Raw genomic sequence first — 15,818 nt, forward strand, 5'->3', positions numbered from 1 at the left:
GGAGCTGGCTAAGAGGCGTGCGGCGTTCAACACGGCCAAGGCATTGCGTTGTACTGGAGCAGCGTTCGGACTGCAATTCCACTGTTCAGCTGGTTCACCTGGAATGTAAGTTGTTGAATATCCCAGTAAAAAGATCTAGGGTGTTGCGCACTTTCTTGAGTTTAAATTGCCGATGTGGTGTTGTGCAGGAGACCCATTTGTGGATAAGGATCAGACAAGGTACGGACGAGTTGGGTAGGGCAAGAATTTCATGTAGATTTGATTTAAAGGGCCAGGGGTTGAGTTGAGGTTTTGATGAATAAGGCAAAGTATTCGCTCTCGGTGACAAAAGTTTTTATGGATCCAGATGGGAGGTACTATGGCTTCACAGCGCCAGGGTCCCAGGTTCGATTCACCCCCACCACCCCCCCCCCCCCCCCCCCCCCCCCCCACCCCCCCCCCCCCCCCCCCCCCCCCCCCCCCCCCCCCCGGGGTCGCTGCACCAGGTTGAGCAGAGCACAGTAGACAACCACAATGCATGACACCCTGGACAGATTCGATCGCAGGGCTCCACCAGACTGGTCCAGGCACCAGAACCTCAACTTCAACATTCCTATGTTCACCTCCACTAAAGTGTGAGTACAGCATGAGTCTCATTGTATCCTGTCTCAGCTACAGTCTGTGGCCTCCACACAGATGTCGTCAGTCACCTCCTCAGTGGGTAGCCCTTGTCCCCGAGGAACCAACCCTGCAGCTTCATTGGACCCTGAAAGATGTCAGGGATCTGAGAGTTGCTGAGAATGTAGGAATTGTGCACACTCCCTGGGAATCGAGCACACACCTGTAGGATGCATTCCGTGTGGTCGCAGAGTTCAGCGAGTGGAAATCCTTGTGATTCACAGAGTTCACTGACTGATGCCCCGGAGATCTGAGTGCCACATGAATGAGGTCGATGGCAACCTGCACCTGTGGAAAGCCAGAGATCTGCGCAAACCTCCTGCATCCCGGTTTTTCTGATGGAAATGAATGAAGTTGTGTGCCCCTGCAGAGATTGCGTTCATCACATCCTGGATATACTTGTGTGTGGAGGCTACAAAACACCACAACGGTCACCTGTGGAGCCCTGGAAGTAGTCACTGGTATAAATATTGAGCATCAGTCTATCTTTCAGTGACACTGGCAGTGGATGATGTCCAAGTAGTTTGGAACCAAATACTGCAGAAGGTGGCAGATGTGACCAGCCAATTCCCAGAACATGCATAGTCTTTGGAAATACTGGTTCTTGGACATGTTCAGGTATGTTAGGCACCATCTGCAGATCCTGGGTCTAGCAAGGTGCTTCAGAGTGACGACTCTCTGTGTGCGGAGCAGGCCCTGCTACCTCCTCATCTCTAGGGTTCTGCTCCTGCCTTTGGAGAGCCAGGAGCTTCCATTGACCATCTTCTTCTTCTCCTGCCTATGAGCAATAAGAATGACAGCAAGATCACCAGGCTCCATGTTTTGTACGTTCTCCTCACTGTAGTATCAGAGACTTGACAGTTAACATTTGTTTCCTAAGGACCACTCTTTGTTCATTCATCATCTGACGTTGCCTCTCAAAAGCTGACTGACTCATGTTCTGGCCACCATATTGATGCCCAGTCCTTACTTCGTATTATGCTTTGGTAAGACCCCACACCACCCTTTCCCCACACCACATGACCAAGTGGCCACAGCTTCGGCCATTCTACTGCATCCTCAGCTCTCATCTCAGGCGCAGGCATTGTCCTAAGCTTCCTCAAGTCAACCCGCTCATCTCTCCCCCAGTCAACCCACCATCCCGATATCCTGCGGGTAACAGTTAATCCTCTGTTATCCTGCATAAACACCAGGTACCTTGGCGCCAACCCAAGGTCTTGTTTGACTAGGTCCCCAGTACCCTGGAGTCAACCCCCTTGTCTCCCTATCAGTCTAAGCCTGGCCTCCTTTCGAGTCTTACCCTGGCCCCCCTCGAGTCAATCCCTGGTACCCTCGAGTCAAGCCTGGTGATCCCTCGTCAACCGCTAGTAACCATCTTTCCCCTGACTATGTGGAGCTGCTCTGCAAGCGTGTGCTCACTTCTGAGCTCCCTCGGAGGTGTGCTTACCAGGTGCAAGCCCTTTAAAGCCAGTTGTGCTTCATGCCATTCTCGCATCACACCACTGTGGATGAATGTTTTGACAGGGGTGAGATTCAATTCTGGTGTATTGGCCTGATAGTGAGATGCAAATGTTTTAAATGAGGTTCCTGATCTTCAACAGTAGGAATCACAATTTACCACAGACAGGGGGAGGGGGACGATCATGGCAAGCTTTCATGCCAACATAAAACGCGATTTTACACTTCTTACAATATTTTCCATTCTTGTCACCGAACCGCCCAATGGGAACAGAATATCCCAGAAACCCTTACTCACCAAAACACACGCACTACACTTCCATTCCGTCACTTACATAATCCATTATAAAATAAATATTTCATTTAAGTACTTAATCCCATATAACAAGAAGCACTTGTATTCATAGCCCCACATCAAAACCTTTGGAACCATTGAAGCTGTTAGTAAACCTTTGAATTTACAGCCACTCCTCTGTGATAATTATAGGTTGTGAAATCAGTCTTGCAGCACAAATCCTATAATAATGACCATCAGGCTTATGTCAACTGACAGGGTGAAATCGCAAGTCCTTTTTTAAATTTAAAGGCCAGAAGATTTAAAGGTATTGATATCTCCATTCAGCTTTACAGTTCCTAAGTTTATCCACTTTTTATACACATTCACATCTAATTGTAACATTCTCAAAAGGAATCTGGCCTCTCCCAAAAGGGACCTAGCTTATCCCAGATCTGCCCAAAAGTGTACCCTATCTTTCCAAAGAACTCCAGCAACTTTAGACCTTCTCCTAAAAGTTCTGAAGCCCACATGTCGAATATTGGATATCCCAGTGACAAAAATTGGACCTGTTTGAAAGCAGCTACACTTTTGCAGGTACAACTGCCTTCATGAACCAAAGATGTAGAAATTGCAACTCATTCCCCACTTCTCCCCGACAAAAACGGTGGATGCCAGATTCCGGGGCAGGACTTCTGGAATCAAGTCGTTGGCACCATTTTGCCTAAACTGGAGGCTCTCTCCACCTTTAAGAAAAGACAGGCCTCTGTTTCAGGTCTGAGACCCTTAATTAGAAATTTGATCTGGTAAAAGGCCACAGATCTGAAACCTAATCTCTGTTCTTTCTCTCAAGAAATGCTGTCAGTCAAACTGAGTATTTCCATAATTTTCTGTTTTTATTTATTTTATGTGCGAATCATTTGTTTTCTGAACATTGTTTTTCAAAACTATGAGGTCAACTTTTCCACAGGACAGCCTTTAGAAGACCTGAAGAAGCGAGCACTTGATGAGATGATGGAGAGAATTAAGAAGGGTGTTCAACTCAAGAAAGTTGATTCTGCCAACAGGGTATGCAATAGTTAATACAATTTGTTTTTTTTTTCAAAACGTATGATGCATTTCTCTTCACAGCACTCTGGTCCTAGAATCAAATCCCGGCTTGAGTCACTGTGCGGAGTCTGCCCGTTCGCCCCGTAACTGCGTGGGTTTCCTCCGGGTGCTCTGGTTTCTGCCCAGAGTCCAAAGATGTACAGGTTAGGTGGATTGGCCATGATAAATTGCCTATAGTGTCCAAAAGATTGGGTGGGGTTACTGGGTTACGATGATAGGATGGAGGTCTGGGCTTGGGTAGAGTGCTCTTTCCAAGAGCTGGTGCAGACTTAATGGGCCGAATGGCCTCCTTCTGCACTGTAAAGTCTATGATAACATAGAACATACAGTGCAGAAGGAGGCCTTTCGGCCCATTGAGTCCGCACCGACCCACTTATGCCCTCGCTTCCACTCTATCCCCGTAACCCAATAACCCCTCCTAAACTTTTTGGTCACTAAGGGCAATTTAACATGGCCAATTCACCTAACCTGCATGTTTTTGGACTGTGGGAGGAAACCGGAGCACCCGGAGGAAACCCACGCAGACATGGTGAGAACGTGCAGCCTCCGCGCAGACAGTGACCCAGCGGGGAATCGAACCTGGGGACCCTGGCGCTGTGAAGCCACAGTGCTAACCACTTGTGCTACCATGCTGCCCAGTGCTCCGGTTTCCTCCCAAAAGTCCAGAAAGACATGCTGTTAGTTAATTTGGACATTCTGAATTCTCCCTCAGTGTACCCGAACAGGCACCGGAATGTGGTCACTAGGGGCTTTACACAGTAACTTCATTGCAGTGTTAATGTCAGCCTTCTTGTGACAAAAAAGATTATTATTATCATAGCATCAAGATTTTATCAGATTCCTAATAAAAGTAATTTAAACTGAATGGTACTAGAAATACTTCTAAGCTAGCTCTTAACTGTGTAAATCTATGGAAATATTTAAAATTCTGAAGCAAGGTAACATTTGCAATCCTCCTTTGTTTTGTTATCAGTTCTCCCCCCCCCCCCCCCCCCAAAACAGTGAGTTGTACTAAATAAGCTTTCTACCAATAGACATCATTTAATTTAATTCCGTAACCACCAGATTGGGCAAGATTTTGCATGGTTTAAAGATCAGTGTGAAAAGAATTCTGCACACATATAATTATCCTGGAAGTGTTACTTCCACTGTTTTAGTTCCTGAAAAGGTTTTTCACCAAAATTCGTCTGTTTTCTTTCATTGTCCACATTTTTCTAATAGAACAATACACGCCATTTAGTAGAAAATCCTTTAGAGATTGTTGTTGCAACCATTAATGCAGCTAATTAGTTTTCAATCTGGTTGTTTTGCTCTTCTTGATTATATCCATTTGCTTGTTTCTAGTCTATGATGATTAGGAATAAAGATACAGAGGAAAATGCATTACAGGAACTCCGAACAATGTTGGTGAGTCTGGAATTTAATTCCCGCGTTTAAAAAAAATGATTTTCGTTATCTATTTCCTCTCTAACCCTGTGGTTAGTCATACAGCTTTATCACAAAACCTTGCAAATACTATTGTTAAAACTACCTCAGGGTGACCTGGGTCAAATTAGCCCTTTTCCTGTCGGTGCGGTTCTCCCAGTCTCTAATTGGTGTCTCGCTGTATCCCTCACATGGACCAGCAGTGTAAGAAATCAGGAAGTAAAGCACAGTGGCTCAAGTTGGATAACTAGAGAGTTTGCTTTGATTCTTTATAAAGCAGCATAATCTGCCTCACCAGTCCAGTGTAAGAGAGATGACCTAATGGTTGTGAACAAACAAAATAAAGAGGATTACTGTGTAAGGGTGCACAGACAGCAGATGCTATGTGTTAGGCTTGGACTCGGATGTGTTGTCCACAGTCCAAATTGATTCACTGCTTTGTGCAATAAATGCTGACAGAATCAAATAGGCATAACTTCCTGTTTCAACGCAAGTGGCACAGATTGGAAAAAGAAGAAACCGATTAGAGAAAGCTTGTTGTCTGTTTGCATGTGCGGTGAGGGGGTTTTATTTGTCTCAGTAGCTGCTATATTAGAAACTCAGATGCAATTCCCTCAGTGATAGTGGCTGGAATTCTCCAGCCGTTGGGATTCTTTTTTTCCCGCTGGCAGTGCACCCTCATCCGCAGATTTCTCGGCGGGAAACCCCATTGACAAGCAGCGGGAAGAGAGAATCCCACAACCTGCGAACGGCGTGTCTCACCAGAGAATCTCGCCCAGTGAGTAATTGTGCCCCACAGAGAGTAAACGTCCAGGTCCAATTTCAGTTCATCGCTGATTAGCTCATCTTAGGAAGGGGGGGGGGGGGGGGATGAACACATTGCAGTTGACCTTCAGCAACAACAGAGGGGAAATTATTCCCAAGTTCCCACCTCTGATTTGTTACCAAGAAATCAATGCTGAATTGTGAATGAATGCAGATATTGGATGAGAACGTGATTGGGACTCGGTCCCTAATGAATGAATTGTTCATCAACAATTATTTTCAGACTCGCACATCAAGAATGCCCAATTGGTGAGGTTTTGGAGCAGGTCTGATATCATCGCTACCTGATCGCAGCAGGGGTTGGCTACTTCAGCATTGGAAAAGAAAGGGGAAAGAAATGAAATTCAAACCAAAATTGGAATTCTTGCTTTGGAATCAGTTGTTGCATTTTGTGAGTTTGTAGTTGCATTGTTTCGATGAGATATTATACCAAAGCCTCAGCTGCTCAGGCTGGTGATTTAAGCAGGCGCTAACAATCTCATAGCACTTCTTGAAGTATGCGGGAAGTTCTTCCAGCATCATGGCTAACATCTGCCTTCAACATTACCACCAAAAATTGGATCATTCCTCTATTGTTGTTTGAGGGATCTGTCTTTGCACAAAATGGCTGTTGTTTTCAACTACAAAACCAAAGTAATTCATTTCACGTGAAGTGATTTGAGGCATTTTGTGAGAAGCAGTAGCATGTTATAAAACTGCAAGCTTGTTTATGCCCTTTAGTAAAATTTCAATTCAAATGCAATTTGGGCTGGACTCTCCATTCCTGCAACTAAGTGCTGGCTCGAAAGGAGAATCTGCGGGAGGTTCATGTGAAAAAAATTGGCGGCAACCCCTCACCAATTCCAGTAGCGGTGAATGGCTCGCACCAGCGCCGACTGAAACTCCCGCTTCCCACGCCGAAAACAGCTGGAGAATGACTGGGTCCCGGGCCAGGCATGCACACGGCTGGCGGCCTGCAGCGGTGGCACCGTACATCATGGTGCCAGCCGTGCGTGGACCCAACCTGCCATCCCCGACCTCACAGCCCACCCCCAGGCCACCCGCCCATCAGTCCTCCCAGCCCGAGCAGAAACCCCCCGAGCCAGCGGCAAGGATCCCGGCCGAGTGTGGCGGCGCTGGACCAGTCCGTAGCCGCCACGCCGGGTTCACGATTTGTGTGACCACACGTGTCCCGTGCCATCGGGAACTCGGCCCACCGGGTCGGAGCATTGTGGGTGGGCCAGCCGATGCGGCGCCAATGGCATCACGACTGCATGCGCTGTGCAGCACGATGACGACATTTTGGAAGGGGTGGAGCATGGCTGACTGATGTCAAACTGGTGCTGGCCCGAATTTCGGCATCGGAGTCCATTCTCTGCCCGATCGCCAAATACGATTTTGGCGGCAGGCAACGGAGAATCCCGCCCAATGTATCCGTTTCTCATGGCACTTATCGTAGCAGCTTTTACAATGATGTCTTTGCGTTCATGAAAAGTGATGAGTCTTACTACCAGTAAAGGAAGCCACACTTTGACTCAATAACACGCTGTCATTACACTAGATGTACATTGCTTAAATAAACACAATTGTTTCGAATCTTAAGCCCAACACTCGCATGTACTTGACAATCTATCCATGTCTGATACTCAGCAGTGTATCTGTTTAATAACCCCCTGTAGGGGTACTCAGCTAGTAAAATTACGTGACCTTCCATACTTCTGTCCTTCATTAATGCTCTTTCTACCATTGCACTTGTATTGTCTGAAACTCTGAGAAATTGCTACGTATTCTATTCTCTGAAACTTTGCCTACAAAACTCAAAAGTATTTTAAATCTGTCATGGTAGTCATATTAGCTGTTGAACTAGATGGCCCAATTGAAAAATTGTATTCCAAGAAACACGTTTGCAAAATTGTTGAATTCTTGAGGTTAGGAATAATTGTGCAAATATTGTTTGTGAAATCATTCTTCCATATAAGGAATCCATAGAATCCCTACAGTGCAGAAGAAGGTCATTCAACCCATTGAGTTTGCACCAACCCTCTGAAAGAGCACCCTACCTAGACCCACTCTAGATTAGGCCTGGGGCCACTTTCTGGGTAACGCCTCACAGACGCATCCCTGCAGCAGCTGGAGACAGGGACAGCCCAGGTCTCCAGGGCTGCTGGCGACCAGGCACTGGCTCAGCTGCAGTCCGACAGTAAGCCTCCAGAAGTAGCCACCACTTCAATGCCAGAGGTAGTGATAGGCAGCGGACCACCAGGCAGAGGTTTGGAGAGTCCCTCAGCAGACTAGAGCACACGATGGAGAAGTCTGCATTCTGTATGATGTCATGGTCCCAACATTGAAGGTTGCCATAGGTAGGTTGGCGACCAATATGGAGACTGTGGTCCAGAAGGTCTTGCCGGATTTGCCCTCAGCCCTGCACTCCATGGCCACACAGCCTGGTGAGCACCAACAAGGTGTAGCTGCCGTGGGTGTGAGGCATCTTGATCTCCCTCCAGGTGCCCCATCTCCTGCTGGAATCAGGTCGGGGCCCTCGGGCACCCACAGCGAGAATACGTATCAGCCGGACACCCTGGGGGCCTCCTCTCAGGAAACTCCAAGGGTGTGCAATTACACAGGAATTACCCTCTTCTTATGACCCTGTGCACTCCAGCTGCTTAGGCTGTTTATGGCACTTCTGCTCTTGAGCAGGGAACCCTTTTTCGGCAGGAGCCTTCCAGGGCTCGGGACAGCAGAGGACCACTGCTAAGGTCATCAAAAACATCAGTATGTAACATTCAGCAAGCTGCCTTCATCCCTGCTGTGGATGTCAGGGCTGCACTCAGGTATAGTGGTAGGATTAGGAAGTTGGAAAATGTTGATATCATTTTTGAGTCATGGGTATGCTATCACTGTAAAGAAATTGCACTTTTGTGAATACATTTGATGATTATGTGAATGCTTTGGTCAACTGAAGGCATTGTGCATTTGGCGTTTGGAAACTTTTGTTCAAGATGCAAAGGAAAAAAATCACTTTGCTCAGAATTCCTACTCTAAGCTCTACCCATGCATCACTCCTGGTACCATGCAATGTTTTTGTTGGATGGCCTGATTTATATTACAGGAACATTTGTAGCTAAAGTTATAAACGACTTATTAACATTAACTGTGGGTCAACTATATACAGAACAGCAGCTGAATAACAGTATGATCATGCACGGGCAACCTCTCTCTCTTGCTCTCCAGTCAGTCTGAGGGGGTCACCTGACTCTAACTTTCACTTATATACTAATTAGACTCCTAGTGGTCAGTCGGTGAATTACAACACAACCATGATATCACCACAGGTGGGATTCTCTGGTCCCACCGGCAGTGCCCCCCCCCCCCCCCCCCCCCCGACAGTTTCCCGGCGGTATGGGGTGGCTTCAATGGAAACTCCACTGATGGTGGCGGGAGCCGAGAGGCTCGCCACCGGAAAACGGCGTGCTGTATCCCACTGCCGAGAAACACGTGACTGGGAGGTTGGAGAAACTTGCCCATTGTTTTGGGTGATGGAGAATTGTATTATAGTCCAACTTTTCATGTTTAATAAATGGTTTGTTCTTGTGTAAAAAGTTAATTGGCGGTCCTTCAACTCTGTTCATCCACGTTTCCAAAGGAAAAGTGAAGGTTACGGTCTATTCAGCCAGGGATCCATTCTGGGGCCTTTCCTTCCGGAAGTAACATCAGCAGAGGTCATAACAAGAGTTATGAAGCACAGCTGAAAATTCCAAGCCAGACATTGTTATCTTGCATGCCTTGCGAGAAGGGAGCATAACGTTATCCCTAATTACTCCTCTTAAGCTGCAAGTGCAACTTTAGAAGTTATTCTTGGTTAGTCGTCGGCCAAAGGATTTCACTTGTGATGAAACTAAATATTCTTCTTTAAATATGTAAGGGTTCCCTGAGAAGAGGCAAAAGATTCCAGGAAATGAAACATGTCTGAATGCCTTCTTCACTAATGGCTGCAATGCAGTGTTACAGCAGACGCTTCAATAGAACATAGAACATAGAACAGTACAGCTCAGAACAGGTCCTTCGGCCCTCGATGTTGTGCCGAGCAATGATCACCCTACTCAAGCCAACGTATTCACCCTATACCAGTAACCCCCCCCCCCCCCCCCATATTAACTTTATTATTTTTTTTTAGGACACTAAGTGTCTTACTGGTCTTACTGGTCTGCAATCCGCAATGTAACTTCAGGTTTTTACTACCACCTTAATGAAGGTCGCTAACCAAAACTTTCAGGAGCTGAAGATGCCCATGACGTTGTGCGCTGAATTTAAATTGTGCCTTTTGTAATGGATTTCTTTTCTTCCTCCTCCTGAAGAAATCTAACAAAGTTGGAACAATGACAACGCGCACTCAGGCTACTGAAGAAAACGAGCTGGAAAGAGTTCTCCGGCACAGAAAGACAACAGCAGAAACTAGTGCTGGTGGCAAGTTCTCAATGCTCTCTCTTTATTATCCATAGCTACTGATACTTCAATAGCTCCCGATCACTTGGTGATCTGGTTGGTTATTATCCAAGCTAGGCCATTTTATTCCAATATAATATTATGAATAAGACCGTCTTTCATCAGTAACATTTTATTTTGTGTCATTCTTGTAATCGTAAAAACCCATATCATAATTTTCAGCTTTGAGAACATAGAATTTATTTTCTAATATACCAGCAGCAATTTTCTGATATGATGTACTCAGAACCATATTTTGTCATTTAGAAATGAATTGCTTTCAGTGTAAGAAGTAAAATAAAAATCAAAACCAATTCCTGGATCATTCAGTTCCCAGTTTTCAGAATTAACCAACATTTGTTTTCACAAACAGCAGACAGAATAACTTGAAATTACGTCACGTTTCTCTACTTGATATAGAAACGTGGCAGAATACGAAGCTGGCAAAGGTGCAGGAAAAATGGAGATTGTTGTTTTCTCAGGTTCACCACAGAACACGGTGGATATAACACAAGCCATGCCTGCCTTCGATCCGGAATATGAGCTTGTCAGAAAGAAATCTAATCGAGTGCAGTTCCAAAGGGAGCTAAGCAATAATGCATCAGTCCCCTGGTCTGATTCAAATCAAGAGGAGTGAGATGACTCCGCAGAAGTTAACTATCTGTGAGTATTTCTGTTTACACTTGAGATCTTTTAGATGTGGGCTAGTACATTGGAGTTGACAAGTACTCGGTTTTGTTCATCATGATGAAGCTTTTTTCTTGGCTTAAAAAAAATCTGTCTCCCCCCCTCTCCCCCCGGTATAGAATATCTCATGCTTTTGTACTTTCTTTGGGTCAATTATTGACAGCCTAATATTACAATAAGGCATTATGATCAATACTCCCATGTTGAAATCCCTTTGTTGCCTTCAAAAATTAATACTGTTAAGAGGGCATGCAAGTACCCCTCTGCTTCAATACCTTCTGCTTTCTAAATACCCAAATGTAACTCTTGAATCACTGCAATATGTTGGTGCAAAATCTGGACTGTGCTAAAACCTTTCATCAAGTGGTGAGTTTTCCTGATTTTTTTTAGGCGGTTGTTGGAAAGTTAGTTGCACAATATCCCATCAGAATAGAGACAGAAAATGGACCTTTTTCTTACATAGAATTTACAGTGCAGAAGGAGGCCATTCAGCCCATCGAGTCTGCACCGGCTCTTGGAAAGAGCACCTCCACCCTATCCCCATAACTCAGTAACCCCACCCAACACTAAGGGCAATTTTGGACACTAAGGGCAATTTATCATGGCCAATCCACCTAACCCGCACATCTTTGGACTGTGGGAGGAAACCGGAGCACCCGGAGGAAACCCACGCACACACGGGGAGGATGTGCAGACTCCGCACAGACAGTGACCCAAGCCGGAATCGAACCTGGGACCCTGGAGCTGTGAAGCGATTGTGCTATCCACGAGGCTACCGTGCTGCCCTTCTTTACATTGCCCGCTACCTAACGTGTTTTGAGAAAGCAGAGAGATTCCAACAGTCAAGCTTGGTAACAAACCACTTTTTCTTCTTGAAAATCCTGTGAGTAAACCGTAAAACACTTAATTGCAGTTAGAAATCAAATGCTTCCCATAAACATGCTATAACTTTCCATTTAAAAACCAATTACAGTAAGGCTGTGTATGATGTATTTTTAAAAATCCAATTAGAATGGAATATTCATTTAATAAAATATATAATGTGTGACAAATCCCAAAAGGTGTTCATGTTGGCTTAGCATGAATCTAAGAAGCGAGGAAAAATGAATGCTGTGACGCATGTTGTGACTTCAAGTGTCATATCAACCCCAACTTAAAGGTGAACAATTCAGTCGGGCTGTATTAGAAGCATTAACTTTTCTTTCAAATATAAATTGTTTGTTTTCAAGTAGAATTGTTCCATCTGTCACATAGGAGGATTTTGGATAAATTAGCAGCACAAAGAGTATTAAGTAAGTGGGATCAACTTGTTGCTTTGGTGCAGTCATCAGTAATTGAAGCCTTAATGCTTCGTACTGCTGTGAAATAAATCTAGCTTTTACAGGTGTGTGCCGCTGAAAGATTACAGGGGAGTTACAGAGGAGTTAGGTCAGAACAAATGGAAACGGAAATTACTTGTTGATCCAAGCCTTGTTAAGGTGGTTCATTCTATTGAAGCAATTTATTCCCCCCCCCCCCCCCGCCCCTGATCACTTCTCAAGATATGTGATAAATTATTACAAGTCCGAAAGCAGTGAGTCCATCCAATTAGTTTGTGCGTACGAGGAAATTTTGTACCTGCTAGATTCAATTTACTGAGTAAGGTCAATAAAGCAATCACAGGATGTATGCGGGAGAGTTGTTCCATTTTCTGTCTACTGGACTTAAATTTATTTTTTTCACAGTCCATTGGCCGGCAACAATACTATTGTACAGTGGGCGAATAAGAGGAGCAAATTTAATTTGCTTAAGTGAGCGTTTCTTGACGTTGGCTTTTGTCAGTGTGCACAGCTTTTTGCCTACTCTTTAAAGATTAGATTTTATTACTATCCCAAAGTGGCTAAGGTACCAATGTTTTGATCCTCTATATAATTTATTTTGCCGTATGAAGTACAAATGACCTTAACACGAAAGGAAATGAAATAAACCAGTGCAAATGCGGGCACAATACATGATAGATTGAAACTGGAAAGTACTTTGTATTTTAGTATTCTGCACAGTCATGGTTATTATGTGGAATAAAAGAGTTACGTGGACTTTATCATTTAGTCCACTGCCTGCTTATTAACTGATGAAAAATGATACTTCAGTATAAATCCCTTACCGTTAAATAAGCACTTCCTTTGTTTTCCATGCTGGCATTTTTTTTAGAATTATAATTTTAACCCAGTATTCTCCTCATCCCGATATTCTTCAATGGCATGGTTCAAGTAGATTGAAACATTAAAGGTAAAAATATTGCCATATCGAATAGATGGCAACTGCACTGCAGGTTTCTTAATGATGCTCCTCTTCTGGGATCTGTTTGATTTCAGTTAAAAAAAATAATACCAAGGATTTTCTTCCTCAGAATCATTGGTCATGAAAGACCTGACATTTTACCAGTCTTATTCCATGGTTTATTGTGGAATTTCACCCTTTTGCTGTGTTCCAAGTTTCAAGTTGCTGCAAAACCCACACTTTGTCAGCAAGGAGCAGAACCTTGTCCCCATACCTCATGAGTTTTGACACACATATTGCTTATGGTTCCTTATATTATAATGAAACTATAGCATGACTTTCATTATAATTCGCTCGGTTCAACATCCACAGTCAAGGGATGGGATTTTGCTGCCGCCGTAATTAGCGACGGGGATGCAAAATCCCACAAGAGCCGAATATCGGGATTCTTGCCAGTGAGATTTCGGACCACAATCGTTCCCACGATACGGCTGTCCCGCTGTATCGTACCCCCACATTTGGGTCACCCCCCGCCCCCTTGCTGACGCGAGGGACGTTGGCAAGGTTTACAACAGGGGCGGCATGGTAGCACAGTGGTTAGCACTGTTGCTTCACAGCGCCAGGGACCTGGGTTCGATTCCCGGCTTGGGCCACTATCTGTGCAGAGTCTGCACATTCTACCCGTGTTTGCGTGGGTTTTCTCCAGGTGCCAAAGATGAGCAGGTTAGGTGGATTGGTCATGCTAAATTGCTAAAATGCCAAAAACCAGGGGCTGGTTTAGCACACTGGGCTAAATCGCTGGCTTTTAAAGCAGACCAAGGCAGGCCAACAGCACGGTTCAATTCCCGTACCAGCCTCCCCGAACAGGAGCCGGAATGTGGCGACTAGGGGCTTTTCACAGTAACTTCATTGAAGCCTACTTGTGACAATAAAGCGATTTTCATTTCATTTCATTTTTCATTTCAAATTGCCCCCTCCTGGATTCCAGAAATGTTAGGTGGAGTTGTTGGGTTTCGGGGATAGGGTGGGGGTGTGGGCTCGGGTAGGGTGCTCTTTCAGGGACTGGTGTAGACTTGATGGGCTGAATGGCCTCCTTCTGCACTGTAAATTCTATGATTGTAACAGTTCTGGATCAATGTGAACCTGGCAAAGGGAACCTGCTGGAGGCCCGCAGTTACATACAGCCCCCAGGAGGAGAGGGACATGCCCAGGCACTGCTGCTTGGCACTGCCACCTTGCACTTTGGAGGAAATGCCAAGGGGGGGCGGGGGGGCTTCCTTTGGCAAAGTCCATGGGGGAGCGCCCTGTTACCATTGAGGGGGTGACGGGGGTGTTGATTTCCCCACGTGCACGGCCAGCATTTCCATGTCATGGATGGGATCTGTTTGTATTTTTAGTTTAGTTACATCAGGGCACCCTCCATCTCTGGAGAGCCCACCCCACCTGTGTGGGACCCGCCCCCAGCATTTATTTCTCAAAATGTTTGAAAATGTGTTGAGTAAAGCGGACAGTTGACTGGTGGGCTGCACATTGCTTTTCTCAGCTGAATCGACAAAGTAACATTTTATATTCTTATTTTCTGTTGGTAAAATGCTCCTGGCGGAGAGCATGAAACAATCAAACATTCTGATAACCTCCACTGATTTTTGTCAGAGGTGTATTTACAATGAAACACAAGGTTTCAACCAACGGGGGATAAATTGTCTCATTGGGCCCACAGGCAGGCAATGCAGAGCAACATCAAACTGATTGGTCGAGTACCCATAGAATGGGGAAACTTTTGAACGTTGAGGCATTTGCAGGGAATGAGAGGCAATTAGGCGAGGTGGGAGAGAGGCAGAGACAGACTATCCTGTATTTTACTTTCGTGAAAAAAGGCACATTTAGCAAGTTTCTCGACACAGGGCTGAGGGCATAGGCGGACTTTCAATGGAACACACAGCGCTGCTGGAAGTTTCTTTTTTTCTTTTAACGGAGTACAAAACAATGTAATTAGCAGCTAATCAGAACTTATATTTTCCTGATTCTTCTCGTGTTTTTCTGTAAATGAAAGCTGAATGTTCTAACTTACAACTCATAGAATCATAGAATTTACAGTGCAGAAGGAGGTCATTCGGCCCATCGAGTCTGCACCGGCCCTTGGAAAGAGCACCCCACTTAAGCCCACGCCTCCACCCTATCCCGTAACCCAGTAACCCTACCTAACCTTTTTTTTTGGACACGGACATTTGGACATTTAGCATGGCCAATCCACCTGATCTGCACATCTTTGGACTGTAGGAGGAAACCGGGGCACCCGGAGGAAACCCACGCAGACACGGGGAGAACGTGCAGACTCAGCACAGACAGTGGCCCAAGCCGGGAATTGAACCCGGGACCCTGGAGCTGTGAAGCAACTGTCCTGATCACTGTGCTACCGTGCTGCCCAGTTTTATTTCACTTTCTCTTCAGCCATTTTGTGATTTTTTTTCTTTTAGTCTCCGAGCTCTTTCTGTGATTGTGTAAAATTTCCAGGCCTTAACTGGTCTATCTCTTAAACTGATCTCTCGGGAATGCATGAAAGGAACGCAACATCACTCTCCCTGTAATTTGTGACCTTCCGTCCTTCTCAATGGGGAGCGTCTGGCATTCACAAACATGTTCTTTGCTGAATCTGAGCTGT

At 45.3% G+C, this 15,818-nt stretch overlaps 1 protein-coding gene across 3 annotated transcripts in view; it reads left to right on the forward strand.

Annotated features, from left to right (window-relative positions):
• LOC119950883 (shootin-1-like) overlaps positions 1 to 15,818 on the forward strand; it is a 144,834-nt gene that overhangs the window by 107,809 nt on the left and 21,207 nt on the right. For all 3 annotated transcript variants that reach the window (XM_038773771.1, XM_038773774.1, XM_038773773.1), the window contains exons 13-16: positions 3,360 to 3,457; positions 4,844 to 4,906; positions 10,084 to 10,192; positions 10,693 to 10,873. In XM_038773771.1, coding sequence (XP_038629699.1) covers positions 3,360 to 3,457; positions 4,844 to 4,906; positions 10,084 to 10,192; positions 10,693 to 10,847 — 425 coding nt within the window. In that variant the 3' untranslated portion in view covers positions 10,848 to 10,873. The remainder of the gene's footprint in view (positions 1 to 3,359; positions 3,458 to 4,843; positions 4,907 to 10,083; positions 10,193 to 10,692; positions 10,874 to 15,818) is intronic.

Source organism: Scyliorhinus canicula, chromosome 16, assembly GCF_902713615.1.
Source record: "Scyliorhinus canicula chromosome 16, sScyCan1.1, whole genome shotgun sequence".
In the NCBI taxonomy this organism is placed as follows: Eukaryota; Metazoa; Chordata; class Chondrichthyes; order Carcharhiniformes; family Scyliorhinidae; genus Scyliorhinus; species Scyliorhinus canicula.